The sequence below is a fragment of the Manihot esculenta genome, chromosome 9, assembly GCF_001659605.2.
Source record: "Manihot esculenta cultivar AM560-2 chromosome 9, M.esculenta_v8, whole genome shotgun sequence".
Taxonomy (NCBI): domain Eukaryota; kingdom Viridiplantae; phylum Streptophyta; class Magnoliopsida; order Malpighiales; family Euphorbiaceae; genus Manihot; species Manihot esculenta.
In genome coordinates, this window is record NC_035169.2 from 6,303,197 (window position 1) to 6,320,365 (window position 17,169).

At 29.6% G+C, this 17,169-nt stretch overlaps 1 protein-coding gene across 3 annotated transcripts; it reads right to left on the bottom strand.

The window, feature by feature from the left end:
* Window positions 1–1,014: 1,014 nt before the first annotated feature.
* Window positions 1,015–6,157, bottom strand: LOC110622715 (transcription factor bHLH48). 3 transcript variants are annotated; one of them, XM_043959875.1, is made up of 7 exons: window positions 5,253–6,157; window positions 5,009–5,137; window positions 4,838–4,903; window positions 3,083–3,151; window positions 2,452–2,523; window positions 1,662–1,869; window positions 1,015–1,430 (listed from the first exon to the last, which is right to left on the bottom strand). In XM_043959875.1, exons 1-7 carry the CDS (start codon window positions 5,796–5,798, stop codon window positions 1,393–1,395), a joined length of 1,128 nt encoding a protein of 375 aa, XP_043815810.1. In that variant the 5' UTR covers window positions 5,799–6,157; the 3' UTR covers window positions 1,015–1,392. The 3 variants fall into 3 exon arrangements, 2 of the variants coding, with proteins under 2 accessions (XP_043815810.1, XP_043815811.1); XM_043959876.1 differs by lacking the exon at window positions 2,452–2,523; XR_006352016.1 differs by lacking the exons at window positions 1,015–1,430; window positions 1,662–1,869; window positions 2,452–2,523 and adding an exon at window positions 3,240–3,643 and having other exon boundaries at window positions 3,111–3,151.
* Window positions 6,158–17,169: the final 11,012 nt, after the last annotated feature.

Here is a 17,169-nt window from a genome sequence, read left to right on the forward strand (position 1 = left end):
TAGATACTAGTTGATTTGATGGTGATTTGGATTGCGTTCTTCCTATTAGGTTTATTATTTTTTAATGCTTTCTTAAATTTATTGTGCTATTCCCTCTCCTCGCTTCCTATTAGGTTTATTATTTTTTAATGCTTTTTTAAATTTATTGTGCTCTTCCCTCTCCTCGCGCTTCAATAAGTGAATATAAAGTTCTTTAACTTATTGTTGAGGGAGATTCCAACCATTTCTTCAGACTAGAGATGATGAGTCTAAGAAGTAGCGTTTCTGTTTATCTTAGTCTTCTGTGCTACTAAATTAGATTCAAATTAAGTTTTTAGAGTTTTAAGAATTTGAATTTTATGTTGATTTTTTTCTTTATATGAACAATAGAGATTTTTTATGTAGCACTGTTCCTATTTATCTTAGCCTTATGTGCTACTAAATTAGAGTCAAATTTAGGTTTTAGGGTTTTAAGAATTTAAATTTTATGTTGATTTTTTTCCTCAAATGAACAATAGAGATTTTTAATGTAGCACTCTTTTGTGTATTGACCTTTTTAATTTTAACCTTTTGAATAAAAAAAAATGTTAGAAGAGAGAGTCAAACTCATTGAAATTCAAATATAACTAATTGTAGCATGAAATCTCATCAGAATTTAAACCAATGTGCATGGAATTTAAACCAATATGCATGATTGGACAACGAACTTCTCACATGCAAGCCTTTGTGGTTGAACACTCTATTTGGTTTCTTTCTTGTAGCTTCGACAATAATAGATTCACTCTCTACTATTGGACTACTAGAGGCTCTCTTTCAGATGAATCCCAAGAGACTGGTGGCCTACTAGGCAACAAAGATGTCCTTCCAATTCATCTTTTTCATTATTGTGCTAGGTTTCTTCATGTTGTGGGTCATAGGCCTTAGATTATGAAATTATATATAGTTGTAAAGAGCCTAATCAAGCGAAAGCATTGGATTCGCAGGCCACAAATGCAGAGATGAAGTGAAAAATGTTGAAGAAGAGTAGACAGTTTATGCAACACAAAAGAAGCCGTACTTCCATAATAGTCAAGGAATGGGATGATGGATCATTCTGCGTTTCTACAATATGAATCAATCAATCAATCAATCAATCATTCATCTTGCAAGCTCAAGTATTTGATTGAATGACTCTCAGAGAGTTAGTATATATTATATATATATATGCACTGAACTATAAGAAATATATATATTTATGAGAATAACATGTTGAAATTTGTCATCTCCAGTTGAGAGAATTCCGAGTCTCCAACCCACTGGTAAATCGACCACACGTGGAAACCCGAGATGAATGTTGAGGCCTCCCTCTCTACTTTGCTGCTAATTGCTAATATTTGAATATATACACGCAGTCAATGCAGATTTATTCCGCTCTCACAGCTCCATTTTCAATGGATTTGAATGCAGAGTGGCTGCACAATGACATCAAAAATTTGCAGTTACAAGGTAAACTCATTAATGATCTGAAAATTCATCAATGATAAAATCAAACTCTGTATTTTGATTTCATCATCCAAAGTTGACATTACTTTTCCATTCATAAGATTTAAAAAGCATGATAATATGAACGATATTTCCTAGTAACCAATGGAAGAACTTGTTCCGGGAGGTATCGTGCCAGAAATCAGCTAATTGTAATCTACCTGAATTGGCCGAGGAGTCATAACTCAAAAGGGAGTTCTCTGGAGTAATGAAGTTATAGCCGTCTTCTTCTCTTCCCCAAACAGGTTGGTTAACTGTATCAAATTGCCATTGTTGTTGATAATTTTGTCTGTTGCCATTAACCTGGACTTCTGGCCACATCAAAGGCATAACCATGCTGGGGAAATTACTGTCAATTAAAGATCCACCCTGCAAGTTTTAAAGTCCCAATTAGAAGTTATCAGCAGCATGATAAAACGCTAACCATAAGTGGTACTTCGCTGATATTGATTAGGGAAATACAGTCCCCATAAAAATCAAATTATAATATCTACGCTCGCATGGCATCACATGTTTTTTAAAAGTCTCTTTTTGGTTTTTTCTGCCTCAGCACAGCCCAACGAGTTTAGATGCTGCTGAAATAGTGCACAGTCCAAAGGGCACTAAATGGTGCACCCACCATTTCAGGGTGACTTTTCGTGCGACCCAAAATGGGCACACTGCTTTAGACTTGTCAATGGAAGGAAACTTTTCTTCCACGCAAATGGATGGAATTCTCAAAGAGCAACCCCATAAAGATTACAAAATGTTGTTGGCCGCCTACATAATCAGGTGTCTCACACCTTCATATGCAAATGTTCTAGTCGACACATGATTAGTAATTAAAGCAGATGCAACTGAGCAATCTCTTCAGGTACACAACCCATCCATCATGCACCTAACAGATCTAGATTTTTGCATAGTTTGGGAAAAAGGTAAAACCTCAACATTTTAAGTGAAAAGTATCCTTACTTCTGCAGCTAATATACTGTCAAGATTGAAATCAATTCTTGGGTTAACTGCTGCCAATCGCATTGATAAGAACTGAAACCAAAGAAACATTTGACCAGATTAAGACACTGGCATGTAATCAACACATTACAATCACAAAATACTTGAAGCTAGCAAAAATTAATCCTGCAGTTTTGCTTCTTCATTATAGAGGGAATTTTGTTGTACACTATTTGTTAGGGGATAAAGATGTGAAAACAATGGATGCTAGTATCTTTTCACAGGAAATGGCACAAGAGACATGGCAACAAAATAATAATAATAATAATAAAAACAACAACAAACAAACAAACAAACTATATGGTCCAAAATGATCATGCATGAGTCATAATTGAACCAACATTTTGATGTACAACTGCAACACAAAGTGCAGAAAACAGACGCTTCTCCATACAAGTGAGATGACCATTTAATAATTGATCCAACCATTTTTCTCAAATCCCCAACCCTCCCCTCCCACCCCCCCCCCCAAAAAAAAAAAAAAAAAAAACAAAAAACAAAAACAAAAATCAAAATTCAAATTTCTCTCAAATTCAAGAATTTTACTTTTTTCTATAAAAATAAATAAATGCATCAGATATGCAAGTCTAACCTCCACTTGGCGTTGTAGAGACTGTACATGGTTGATGATCTCATCCAGTACCAATGCTGTACCAGAAATCTGCATAGCAAGATAACCATTGATTAAAGAATTACCTTATAGTGTAGAGGCATAAGCCAAGTTTTAATCAATATTAAAAAGTTCTCACAGGAAGACATGTATAGAAGATTTCTCAGCTATTTAACCGAGTGAGGATAAGGATGGTTTGTGACTATACGGGTCTTCCCATTACTGGTGAAGATACAATAAGCCAGCTCCTAAGATGACAAAAAGACTAATTTGTACTTAATAATTCGATAAGATTCATCAAATTATACTGTACACTATACATAATATGACAGTTGATCAAATGTAAGGAAAGCCATAATCAGGCCTTCTTAGAAATGTACACATTAGATAACATTTATTGACTCCCCTGTGTAACTTTCATGAAATTAATTACAGCTTCAATTTGCTTAGTGCACTGCAATTTAAAAAGATGGAGGTCGCCACCAAACTAATAATTTGAAACGCATATTCAGCTATTATCCTGCTGTGTAGTACATGCTCCACCTATCAAATAAATGCATAATGAAATCAAACTGAACTATATAACAACTAATACCAATAAAGTGTAAACAGTTACACATGTATCAACTTCTGAAACTTCAGAAAACGATGATTAGAGGTCCCATACAAGAAAATGATTTTAATTCACTCTTAGCTTGGATCACATGATGCAGAAAGAAACAAAAAAACATTAAACATGTCTAGGTCTACGTATGAATATAAATCTTCTTACTACAATTAGCTAAAAGTACATGGTGAAACGAAGGATTAGATTTTTGTTTTCCCACAAATCAATTTATATCTGTTTATCACAATCAGATAGTCCCAATTTGCAATTAGGTCGTGGAATTTGACATACAAATTTGTTTCAGAGAATTTCTTTTCCTCAACCTCTTTTCTCATCATCAAAGATGGATGCCAAACTTGCATGAGAAGTTGGTACCATGCACCTTCCCAGTTGAGAACAAAATTTTCTCATGGGATGGGACCCCCAAACTTTGATCAAACACATAGACAGGATAGCAAGTGTCTCAAGACACATCCAGCTAGCACTTCCCCACAAATCAATCTTCATGATATTTAGCCCATGAAGGGGATTCTCGTCATTTTACAGAAACTGGACTGAATTTCAAGCTTCAAATGCTTTATTCTTTCAGACAATTTCCAGTCCAAATATGAATCCACTTTAGGAGGAACAAATGGTTCAACCACTTTAACAGTCTGGCCACCTCAGTTTCAACTTTCAAGGTATCTATTTTTTTTTTCTGGGTTAAAACCAATCTTCATTTCAATACCTCCAACTGTAACCAGGAAGGCAATTTCAGTAGATTACCAAGGCAAAACTTGAACAGAAAGAAGATGCGCCGCAGCATCGGTGACCCCAAATGACAAAACTAACCTCGAAAAGGACCTATTGGCTAAAACAAAAGTTTCCATCAGGAGGAAAACTGCATATATAAGGAAATTACGATAGTACCCACCCCACCTAGACAACAAAGCTCGACACTTTTCTTGGTAGAAAAGCAAGACCCACTTTGGTGAAAAAGGTGACAGTGACACTAAAGGTAATTAGCCCACATAATCCAAACTTATAATTACAACTTTTTAATGATAATTTTGGAGAGATACCCTCCATAATCTAACCCCCAAAAATCTCAACTAATGATTAATTAATCAATTACCCAAATGACAACTAACCTTGTTGCAGCCTGGGACCAGCTCTTGAAGAAGCTTCATCCTTGCATTTATCTTCTCTCTCCTTGCCTAGAAAACGACCCATATTCATGTCACAATCAGCTTAAACTTTGGCAATTAAAAACTAATTAAAGGTTAATTAGATATTAATTAATTTGTTAAATATGAGATTACTCTCTCTGCCAGGCTATGGCTGTCTGTGGCTTGACCACGACGAGCTCTAACGTGAACGTAAGGAAGCTTCTCAGCATCTTCAGAGTTATCATTCCCGGAGCTTTTACTCTTCTTTGTCGAGCCTTTACCCTAGAATAGCCTCAGTTAATTAGCAACTAATTTAAAATTAATTAGTTAAAAAAATTAAGAAAAATTAAGCTGGTTTGCTGAACAGGGAGACCGTTGAAACCCTAAATTTGTCTACCTTCTTCTCTCGCTCCTTCCTCTTCACCGGCCTCTGATTCTGCGCCTCGTTCTCAACTGTTGTCGGATCAGAAACCAATGGCTGTGATGGATTCAGGTAGGATTCGGCCTCGGCAGGTTCACTCTTCACGACTTTCTCGAGATTCGCACTGGAATTCGATGGCACTGAGCTCGTCTCCGCCGAATTATTACTAGTGTTGTTCAAATTCTCACCGGCGAACACCGAGAATCTCGCAGCTCGCTCTATCAAACCACTGTTAGTAGGAAACGACAAACTCGCACCATTGAAGTGCGGCTGTAAATACGGTTTATGATGATGGGTATCGATAACGGTTCGGGCCCTGAGAGTCGAATCAGGCGAGTGTAGAAGCTCCACAGCCTGATTAGGCGGCAACTCGAGAAGGGCAGTGAAGGAACTGGCATTTTCCGGCGGCACAGAGATTAAGTGCTGGATATCTTCACCGAATTGGACAGAATCGAGACCAGTCTCGTCAGGTTGAGGTACCATGGGACTGGATCTAACTCCAGGTCCGGTGGGTATCTCCATAACGAGAAAAAGCAGCGAAAAAATGAGGAAATTGAATAAAACCCAGGTCTAAAACAGAGAAAGAGAAGTGGGTTTTGATTATTTGTTACAGAAAGAGGAATGAAAAGGGTGGTTGAAGCAGGTGAGCAGTTGAGCTTTTGAGAGAGCTTCAATGGCAGTGAATGATTTCTGTTAAGGTGGAGCTTGGTTAAGGGTAATGGAGTTTGGTTGCAGTGTGTATATGGTTATTGTCTCTATAAAGAGATTACGTATCAGCCATTTGAAGTATAAGGAAAGCAACGTATACGGGAATTTCTTAGAGAGAGAAACTGTGCATTTGAGAGAGAGAGAAGAAGAAGAAGGGGACTTTCCATCTACAGTGCATCTTGTAAATGAGAGAGAGGAAAAACAAAAAAAGAGAGAGAAAAGGTTGACGGGGGCCCACCAAAAAAAATATAACTTTTACAGAGAATCAACTCAGGTCAAAAAGTAAAAACATTAAAAATAATTTCCACCCCTGGTAGGTATTAGGATAAATTATAATTTAATCCTTTTAGTTTAATAAAATGTTTACTTTAGTCTTTATATTTTTAAAAATCTATAATTTAATCTTTCACATTTAAAAAAATTATAAAATAGTCCCTATCATCAAAATTAAAGTTAACTTGCAGTTAATTTTTATAAAAATGACCAAATTAAATAAAAAAACTCAACCAAACACTATTCACTCCATCCCACTTCCTCCCCTTCCCAATCCTCTCCTTCTTCTCCTCCTCATCCTTCTTCTTCTTCTTATTTGCGGCTACTCTTATTCGCTTATCTGCTCTATTTTATTCTCATCATTGTTCTTCTTCTCTCTTTAAATTTACCCATATTTATATAATCACCATTACCATTTCGCCCAAAAATCAACGTCAGCATAACTCCAGAACCATAACTTCTTTAGTGCAGCCAGTAGAATCAACTTGCATATCAACGTCATCATAACTCCAGAACCATGGCTTCTTTAGTGCAGCCAGTAGAATCAGCTGCTATGCAAGATAAGGTCACTCCTTATGGCTCTTGAAAGTCTCCAATCACCGCCGATGTCTTCAGCGCATCCAAGCGACTAGGCGGGCACTGTCATTAGTGGCTATAGTTACCTTTTCTGGCTTGAATCCCATCCCATTGAAGCAGGGTATACTCTATTATATCTATCTTTGTGATTTTAAGTTGTTACTGATTCTAAATTGTGGTAATTTTTTTCTTAGACGATCTGTTCTTATTAAAGGAGGAGATAAATCTGGAGAGGAAGTTGTGGATGTTACCCTTCCTTAATTGCTAATGGCGAATCTTTGATTCACCCTTCTCCAATTGCATGAAGAAGGATCGGGAGAAAAAGGAAGAAGAAGAAGAAGGATCGGGAGAAGAAGAAGAAGAAGGATCGGGAGAAGAAGAGGCAGTGAGATTGGCTGATTTGGAAGTGAAAAATAGTGTTTGATTGGATTTTTTTATTTAAAGGGTAGTTTAGTCATTTTTATTAAAATAAACGAAAGGTTAACTGAAAATTTAACGGTAGGGACTATTTTATAGTTTTTTTAAATGTGAAAGATTAAATTATAGATTTTTAAAAACACATAAATTAAAGTAAACATTTTATTAAATTAGAGGGATTAAACTATAGTTTACCCTTTAATTTATAATAAAAATTCGACTATACAGCAGTAAAATAAAACTTTTTTACTATATTTAGTTTTTATATTTTTATATTTTATCTTTTAAATTTTTAATAAATTAATTATTTAATTTAAATTTTATATTTTATCTTTTAAATTTTTATATTTTTATAAATTGATCCCAAATATTGAAATTCTTATATTTTACAAATTAATTTCTAAGTATATTAAATTTAACATTTTATATGTAAAAATAATAAAATAAAAATTGAATAAAAAATATGTTCTTTTATTTTTGTTTTAATTAGATAAAAAATAAATTATTAAAAATAAAAAAATTAGACCAGATAGATTTTTTTAGATTGAATTTAGATGTATATTTTGTCAAAATTTTTTATTTAATTTTTATTTTATTAATTTATTATTAAATATACAATATTAAATTTAATAAATATGTGAAATTAATTTTAAAAAAATATAAATATCTATTTATAAGCAATTATATTATTTAGAGATAAAAATTTCTAAAAATATATAAATAAATTATAATTAAAAGAACTGATTTATAAGAATATATGGATGATTATGATTAAAGGTATTATTTTATTATAAAATAAAATTTCATATCTAAATTTATAAATATATGGATTAGGTTTGTTTTATAAAATTTTAAAAATTAAAATATAACTTATTTTAATTAAAAAATATTTTAATTTATTTTTAAATATCACATCAATATTTATTAATAATATTAAATAAAAAACTTCATTTTATTAATAAAGTAAAACCATATTTCTGTTCTATTTCAAAAAAGGTCAAACATATAGTAGTTTCTTTATAATTATCTCTTTAAATAAAATAATTAACTTTATTTTTCGGTAGTAAATAATTTAATTTTTTTATTTTATTAATAAAATAATTATTTATTATAAATTAAAAATCTATTAAAAATATATAAATAAATTATTATAAATATTAAAACTATAAATATCAAATTATTATAATAATGAAGTTGAAATGCACGTTATAGGTTTAGTTTGATAATAAGTATACCTGAATAAATATGAGATATTTCAGATTTTACTCCCTCAATTTATATTTAAAAAAAAAATTAAAATAATTAAATAATGATTTTTAAAATATATATTTATAGTTAACATAATTTTTAAAATTAGGGTAAACTTGATAATGACAATTATCGAGAAGGTTTGACTTTTTTTTTTTTTTGCCATTTCTCTAACAATAATGATTTTAAGTTTTTAATTTAAAAAAAAAAAAAAAACTATTTTGTTGGTTTTCATATTCTAAAATATATTGTTATTTCTTCATATTTGATTTTGTTCATTACTTCAATTGGTTTTGAGTCAATTTAATTATTAACAAAGGAATTAAAATGCAATGAAAATAAAAATTTAAGATATTTCAAAATAACAGTTGAGAACTAGAGATAAATGAAGGGGTTAATTGTTAATTTTTTATAATATAAGAATTAAATAATTTTTGAGAAATAGTTATAAGAAACTTTTTAAAAATAAAAAAAATTAAATAGAATTATAATAATCCATTTATATATTGCAATGATTTAAAAAATAAAAATGAACGATAATTTTAAAATAAATAATAAAAATTATGAAACAAATGAAATAAAATATTAAAATTCCGTGAAATTCATTTCAAATTTAATTAAAATTTGAGGCCACATAATTGAATTTCTCCAACTAAATTTTAATTTCTATTTAAATAAAAAAGTAAAACATAAAATTTAATTGAATTTCATAAAATTTGAAGAAGAAGAATTTGAACAAAAAAGAGTGTTGAAGGGTATTTCTTGAATAGAAAATTTTTTCTCAATTCTTTTAGTGATAAAATTAAAAGTGATATTTTATTTAATAATAATAAACACAGGACCTCACACCTACCTGAATTGAGTCGGGGTCCATAAAAATAGATCAGGCCTTAAAATCGGAACACTCCTAGATGGGCCTACCCAGAGGTTTCGACCCGAAGACTAGCGTGAATGATAGGCTGATACATTTGCAAGCCCGAGCTCGATAAGAAGGAAGTTGGCCCGATGATGGGATATAGGGAGAAACGAGCAAGCTCCATCTCTTTGCAGCCCTGTCCATATACAGGTCGAAAGAAATTAAATGACCGTCTGGCGTGAGGCAGACGTTTGACGCTTTTATATGTATAGGTTTATATGACAGAGATAGGTGGTATGTAACTGTGAGACAGACAAAGAAAAAAAAAATAAAGGGAGAAGGGCACCTTTCCTATACTCAAGTTTACACACACGTACTAAAAATTCTATTATATGGATCTCATAATATCAAACAACATAAACTTTTTAATTTTTATTTTAAATATTTTAATATTTAATTTTTATTTTAAAATAATATATTTTACGCTGCGTGACCTCTAATATTTTTTTGAGCTGTCTAGACCGAAGGAATTAGTCCGATCCGACAGAAAAACTTCTTAAATTTTGGACCGTAACAGTCTTTGCAGACCTGACATTTTATTTAGACGCGTGAAATTCAGCGACCATCAATATATATATAAATTATTAAATTATAATCATGATTCATCAACGAGTACAAATCACAATTCCATTAGAAGGAAATTTTAAAAATTAAAAAAAAAAAGGAACCGGACCTTATCTAATTAACCGTAGATGCATTAACTGAACTCTGAAATGGACGGAACTTGAGCCGCAAGTTACTATTTACGTTCCGTAGGGAGGGGACCGGGCGTGAACCGAAACCCGACATATGGTTTTTATTCATTGATGATGACCCGTCCTTTTCTTGCATTTATATGCAACCAAATTTTTTTACTTCTCTTTCTAAATTTCAGAAATTCCTTTTGTCCACATAACTTATTCACACTTGTTATATGCTAAATTATTTTCTCTCTCAATTTCAGACTTCAAAGGACAGAAAATTTCTAACAATTTATTACGAAATATTCACATTTATAGTAAAAAAAATTATTATATAATTTATTAATTATATTTAACTTTTGTATTTACTTTGAATAAAAAAATTATATTATATATTTATTTTATAAATACTTAATGGGTAAATTACATTTATATTAATTCAATGATAGCTTAGCATTGAAGAGTAACTTGGTTGACTGGAAATATAAAAAATAAAAATTTTGTTGTTTAATTGGAAATTATAAATTATAAGATTATCTTCAAGAATAAAATTTTTGGAGTAATTCTGATCCTACGTACATGTTTTTGTTACTTCAAATATGAAACTCTTACGTATAATTATTTCGTTGAAAAGTCAATAATCTTTTATTTTTAATTACCGATTTAGTTTCTTCTGTAAAAATAATTTATATATATATAATTAAATAGAAAAAATTCAAAATTTAGCTTTTTTTAGTGATAGTTGATTTTTTTAAAAAAATTCATATTAATTATAGCTTATAATTAAAATTAAAAGTTAAAGTGATTCATATGGAAATTAATGTGGTGTTTATCTTGTATTTTTTTAATCTATTGCTGTATGCATGATTGTTGTGTCTTTTATTATTTTTCAAAGCGGGTAGTAGTATCGAATTTGCTCATTGTGGAAAAAAGTGCGAGGTGGTGGTGGGTGTGCGGCAGTCACTTTAACACTCAAGTCAGTACATTGACAGACAGAGAAAATATAATGAATTGCTTAGAGTTTTTATATTATAGAATAGTGTCCCTTTATTTTTCTGATTATTCTCGTTTTATACTGTAAAGATGAATATGATATTCTTTTGATAATTCGGCAATGATTTGCTTGTTTGCTTTATACAAAACATCATCAGGTAATTCATGATCACAAGCATAATTGGAATATGCTAGATCATGCATGATAACAATAATTTCGTATTAAGACTTATCTTATTGAAAAGAAGCGAGTTTTCTAATGATGACTCGAGTGATAAACTGTCCGTATCTTTTCCTTCTTACATCGATCTGCATTTCCTATATATTTGATTCTTACTATGTATTCTCTCTAATAGCGATAACTCACAGCTTACTTTGGATGGATGTTATACAACATTAGTTAAAATTAATCTTTTAGCGACAATTCAATATCATTTTAGAAGAAAAACGTTGAACCACTCATCCTAATATTCGTCAGTTCTTAATTTTTATTTTCAAGAAAAAAAAATCTCCAAAAGTTTTATAAATTATTATAGTATTAAATTGATAAGTCGCATAAAATTGGTGGAGTTAATCACATATCGTTGTAGAAAATAATAAAAAGATCGATCTTGGGATTTGAATTGATGTAATCACGACAAAGATAGAGCCAAATCTCTAGCTGAAACCATTGGCAAGCTGGTATCTTACTAGAGAACTTGTGACATAAATAATTACCAAATAGAGACAAAGAGATAGAGTAGAGTTACGATTGCTAGATTAAGCAGACACAACAACTAAAGTAGTAGTAGTTGGGTTGGTCCAAAATGAACAAAGGAAACTTATAATTAAACAATAATTGAACTAGTTTTGTACCTAAAAGATACCCTTTGTCCTTCATTATGTTGTTAATTGCAACCCATTGGGGACCATTCTCCATTCTGCTACCTACCTTAATCTATGATTTGTGCTTTAGGTCTTAACCAGAGACAATATTTGCCCTCACTAATCACCATGGCTGCCAAGAAAAATACAGGACATGGGGCTTCAATTTTTTCACCGGAGTACTATGAAATGAAATGCTAGCTACCTTTTCTTTTTATTTGTCTTTGTTGCTTAAGATAATTAAGACTTTTAAAATAAAATTAATTAGTATTGAGATAAATGATCGGATGAATTTTTGTTGTTTCCCATTAATTAAGGTTGTAGGTTGCATATCATGTCTTTGTTAGGATGTGAAACATCCTACAAGGATGTTATTAATATCAAAATTTCTTACACACATCCGGTTAATAACATATTATTATTTTAAATTTAAATACAAGATTTATTATATTTAATTAATTTATTATTTATGTATTAATCGAATATACGTGAAATCAGATACATATAAGAATTTATTATTAACTTAAGTTTTGCTATCGAGATTTGATGGAAATTTATACTAACTTTTCGAAAGGAAAATTTCGAAACACACAAAGTTTAAAAGTGTGATGAGAGCCGAAAATCTGCTATAAAATTCAAGTAAAAAAATTTTACTGTTTAAAAGATTAATTTTATATTTTAATGATTATTTTTATATGTTTTTATAATTTTACATATTAAAAATTTTTTTATTATAAATAATTTTTTCTTAATTATTTAAAATAATTAAAATATTTTTTAATTTTTTAAAATTTTTAATAAAAATTTTTAATTTTTAGCCCTCTTATCTTTATTATTTTATATTGACTAAATGTTATTGGTAAAAATTTGTGAAGAAGTCTAATATTACAGACATCATATAAAAATGAACTCAAGATTGAAATATTTGCAGAAAAAAAAAAGTTATGGACATCAATTTCTTCATATATATTATGATTATGAAGTTGGAAAAAAATGAAAAAAATAAAACTTTAATACAAAATCGGACCACAAAAGATTTTCCTGAAGCCCCAAAATCCAGATGACGAGGACTAGAAGAATATCCACTTGTATAATGTGGGTCAAAATAATCGTGCCAACCACGTGATCATGGTCCATATGGATATTTTATCTTCCCTAATAAATAAAACCCATAAATTTATTTTCCTATTTTTAATAATATTTTTCTTACGGCTGGGGAGTTATGAAATTTAAGATTTGTGTGAATAGAATATCAATACGTGTTGGGTGGGAGAAAGGCTCTTGTGGATAATAATTTTAAAGTAGTGTAAAAAAATAATATTTAATGATTGAATAGACTATGAAATTTTTTTTATAATATTATTTAATGTTGAATTTATAAATTAGATATATAGATAAAAAAAATATTATTTCAACACCCAGATGTCTATAATAACTAATAATTATTTTATAATAAAAAAATCAACATTTATATAAATATCTTCATTATATTATTTATTTATATGGTGTCATAATTTCATTATATAATTATTGTATGAGTAGGGACAAGTGTCCTATTCAGATTTGAGGGACCATAGCAAACAGGTCATTTTCCAACTTTCCCAAGTTGGGGATAGAAGTGAACAACACATTCCAAAATGCATATTTGGAGGTAAGCAATGGCAGAGAGATTGGGTGGCTGCCCCTTCCCCTACCCTTTCCCCTTCCCTTCCCCTCCTCTTCCCCTCCCCATATGATCTAAAGTAATGCTCATTTTTTAGTGTTAGGTAATTGTATGGCTATCTCTTCATATTGTCACCAATGAATTTTCCTTTCATTATTTTTCACACCCAAACAAAACTTTGAAAATGATGTGTTAAATTTGAAAGATACCCATTTGGCTAAGAAATTAATATCTACCCTTATTATATATATATATATGATATATCTTAAATTATGAATGTATTTCCATGATAGGTATTAATTGTTGATTGGATGAAAAGTTATCAATTTCATATACATATTATAATAGACTAGATTAGATCATGCTAATTAGATGATTGTTTCTTAAAAATAATATTATTTTTTTAATAAAAAAATATTTTTCATTAATCAATTTTTATTTAATGACTAAATATTAGAAAACAATGAAAACACTTTCTATAAAACAAACAGAGGCCAAATAAAAATCATGTAATCAGTATCATAATTCAAGAAATTAAATTAGCTTAAGATGACTCTAAACTTTTTAATATATTTGCCATTCTTTTTAATATATTTGCTATTCTTAAACTTTAAATTATGAAAATTTAAAAATAAAAAGAAGTGTATGAAGCAGTCAAAATGAAACTATAATGCGATTGGTCAATTTTTTAAGAAAAAAAACGTAGAGCGGTTGACGCTTACCGTAGTCACTTCGAAATTTAAATCATTCAACTGAAAAGAAAAGCAAATGTAATATAATATTCTGAACTTAAAAGTAGTAATATAAGATTGCGTATATTTATTTTTATAATCATTAGTATTTATACTGTAAAAAAGAGGGGTTAATTATAGTATTTTTTTTTAAAATCGACAATGATGTGGCCAGTTTATTGATAAGCGATCTCATTGGCTAATTGATTGAAAATTCCAGTGATTATAGATGTAAAGGAATCAGCAGATTGTAGTTATCTGCAGTACCTTCCTATAGAGTTTTACCCTGTAGCTGAGAGGGTGAGGTTTGACAAATTGAATTAAACTAAGATAGACTTAAAATATTCGGGTATTCTTTTTTCTCGGTGGAATTAAATATCATCTAATTCAATCAGACTCTTATTTTTGAGTAATAGAACAATTTTTTTAAACTATTATTATATAATATCGATGTTTTAAACCAAAATATATTATAAGACATTCTTAATAAAAATAAAAACTTAATTTATACATAAAGAAGGAGAAATCATTGTAAAAAGGATATAAAATAAGCTTAAAGGGCAAGATATTGCATTTCATTTTCAACGATGAAGATGGAGAAGGAACAAGTTTGTTATGATAATGATGCATTAAGGCATTGAACATCAATGAAAGATTTTATGTCATTGGTGATAGCAACAACATATGTGTATGTGATTTAAATCTTTTGGACAGGGTTTATTTTCATGAAAATTGATTAGGACTATCTTAGATGGAAACCACCTAATATTCAGCATCTAATATTAAGAATTTGAGACAGAATTAAGATATAGAATAAGACTATGTCTTAGTAAGTAACGTAACTTGATCGACTTATGTCTCATTTGAAAATTAGACCGTTTGATTATGACATTTAATATAAATGTTATGAAAAAAATAAATTATTATCAATGAGTGTTGAAATGAATGATTTGACACTATTTTTCTTCAAATAAGGTTAAAAACTCACTAAGAATATTTTTTACTTCTCGATACTAATAGAATTTAATTTCGATATTGATTTGAAAATAATTTAATTATACTAAATAATAAATTATTAAAATTTTTATATATTTCCATATATATATATATTTTTTCAAATACAATTGGTTCTGAATTGAATTGATTTTCAGTTTAAGAGCTCCCAACACTGAAAAATGACTTCAGCATAAATGAAGTAAAGCTTATGAGTCTATAAACTATTATTACACGGTTCCTCTGTCGGACGGTGATTTAAAAGTTTGTTTATTCAAATAAATAAAATTAATCAATAGATTTAATTTTAAAATAATTTATAATAATTATTTAAAATATTTTTAAATAGTCATGTTTTTTCAGTATTGAATAATTTAAATACTAGTAAAAATATATTTTAAAAATACAAATTAATACTATCTTGAAAATTTCAAATTAACAAATAATTTAGAAAAAAATCTGTAAAATGACAATTATCGTAGGACGGATACGTATTCCACTATTTGTTTCACTATTTTTAAATGAAAATTATTATTTACTATTTATAGTATGAGAAATTCATGATTAATTTATTTATTTTAAAAAATATATTAAAATATATTTAATATTTTAAAAAATTTATTAATTAATTTTTCAATTAATTGTCACATTTATTATTATAATTTTTATAATATAAAAAATTTTAATAATAATTGATAGTATATTAAAACGTTTTGAAAATTTTAAAATATTTTATTAATTAATGATTTTATATTAAAAATATTTTTAAATATTCTTTATATTTAATTGTTAAAATTAATTGAAAATTAATTAATAGATTTTTAAATTTTAAAATATTTTAATATATTTTTAAAATTAAAATACTAATAAATACTTTTTTTTATATCATAAATATTAAATATTTTTTTTACTTTTAATTATTTATATTCTATATTTAATGATAATATAATTAAAAAATATTTAAAATAAATCAAAACGAAATCAAAATATCAATTAATTGGCAGACTTTGGAACTGAAACCAGAACGGCACAATCCTGCGCCAACAGCAAAAGACAGAAGACAGAAGACAGAAGATAAGAAAAAGTGGGCTCCACCGCCCCTTATCATTTCATCAGTTTCCCAAAAGGTCCTCAAGGATTAAATTATACGGATAGATCGCACGGCCAGATATCGTCCAAAAAACCAATGATGGTGACCCCAACAAGAATAAAAATACCCACTTTTTTCGTATCGAGAAACCAGAGAGCTTTGATGATGCTGGTGGGTCCACATTGGGAAAATACGCAAGACAACTGCAGTCAAGTTCAGGCCCTGAAAACAACCCAACATCCCCACTAAAGGCCGCAGACCTATTGGTTTGACAACCACATCAAGTGGTTAAAAATTTTCCATCAGGAGCTTGGACCCCTCTTACTCAGAAAGATGAAATAAGTGGGCCCCATGGGCCTTCTGATGTTCTTATGTAGGCCCTATTTTTCCATTAGTTTTTTTATTTAAAAAAAAAATTTTTGTATAATGAAAGGCAAGCTGTTGTCAAGCTGCCTACAGTCTGTCGGGTCTGCTAAGCTGTCGGATATATGACATTTGCTGGAGTGGGAAGATAAAGTGGGCCCAGTACTTTTTATGGCCTGGTCATTTTCAGGCCCAACTGTGAGTGAAAAGAACAACTTGATAAAGATCTTTCTTTTTTACTATTTCTCACTGTCTGTCTTGATTTATGGTATGCTTGTGAGTTTTCCAGAGAGAACCAGGCCCATCAAATTCCTTCCAGATCATCCCATTTGCATCCAAAACCTTGAGCTGGTTCCACCAAGTAGTCCAGTACCTCTG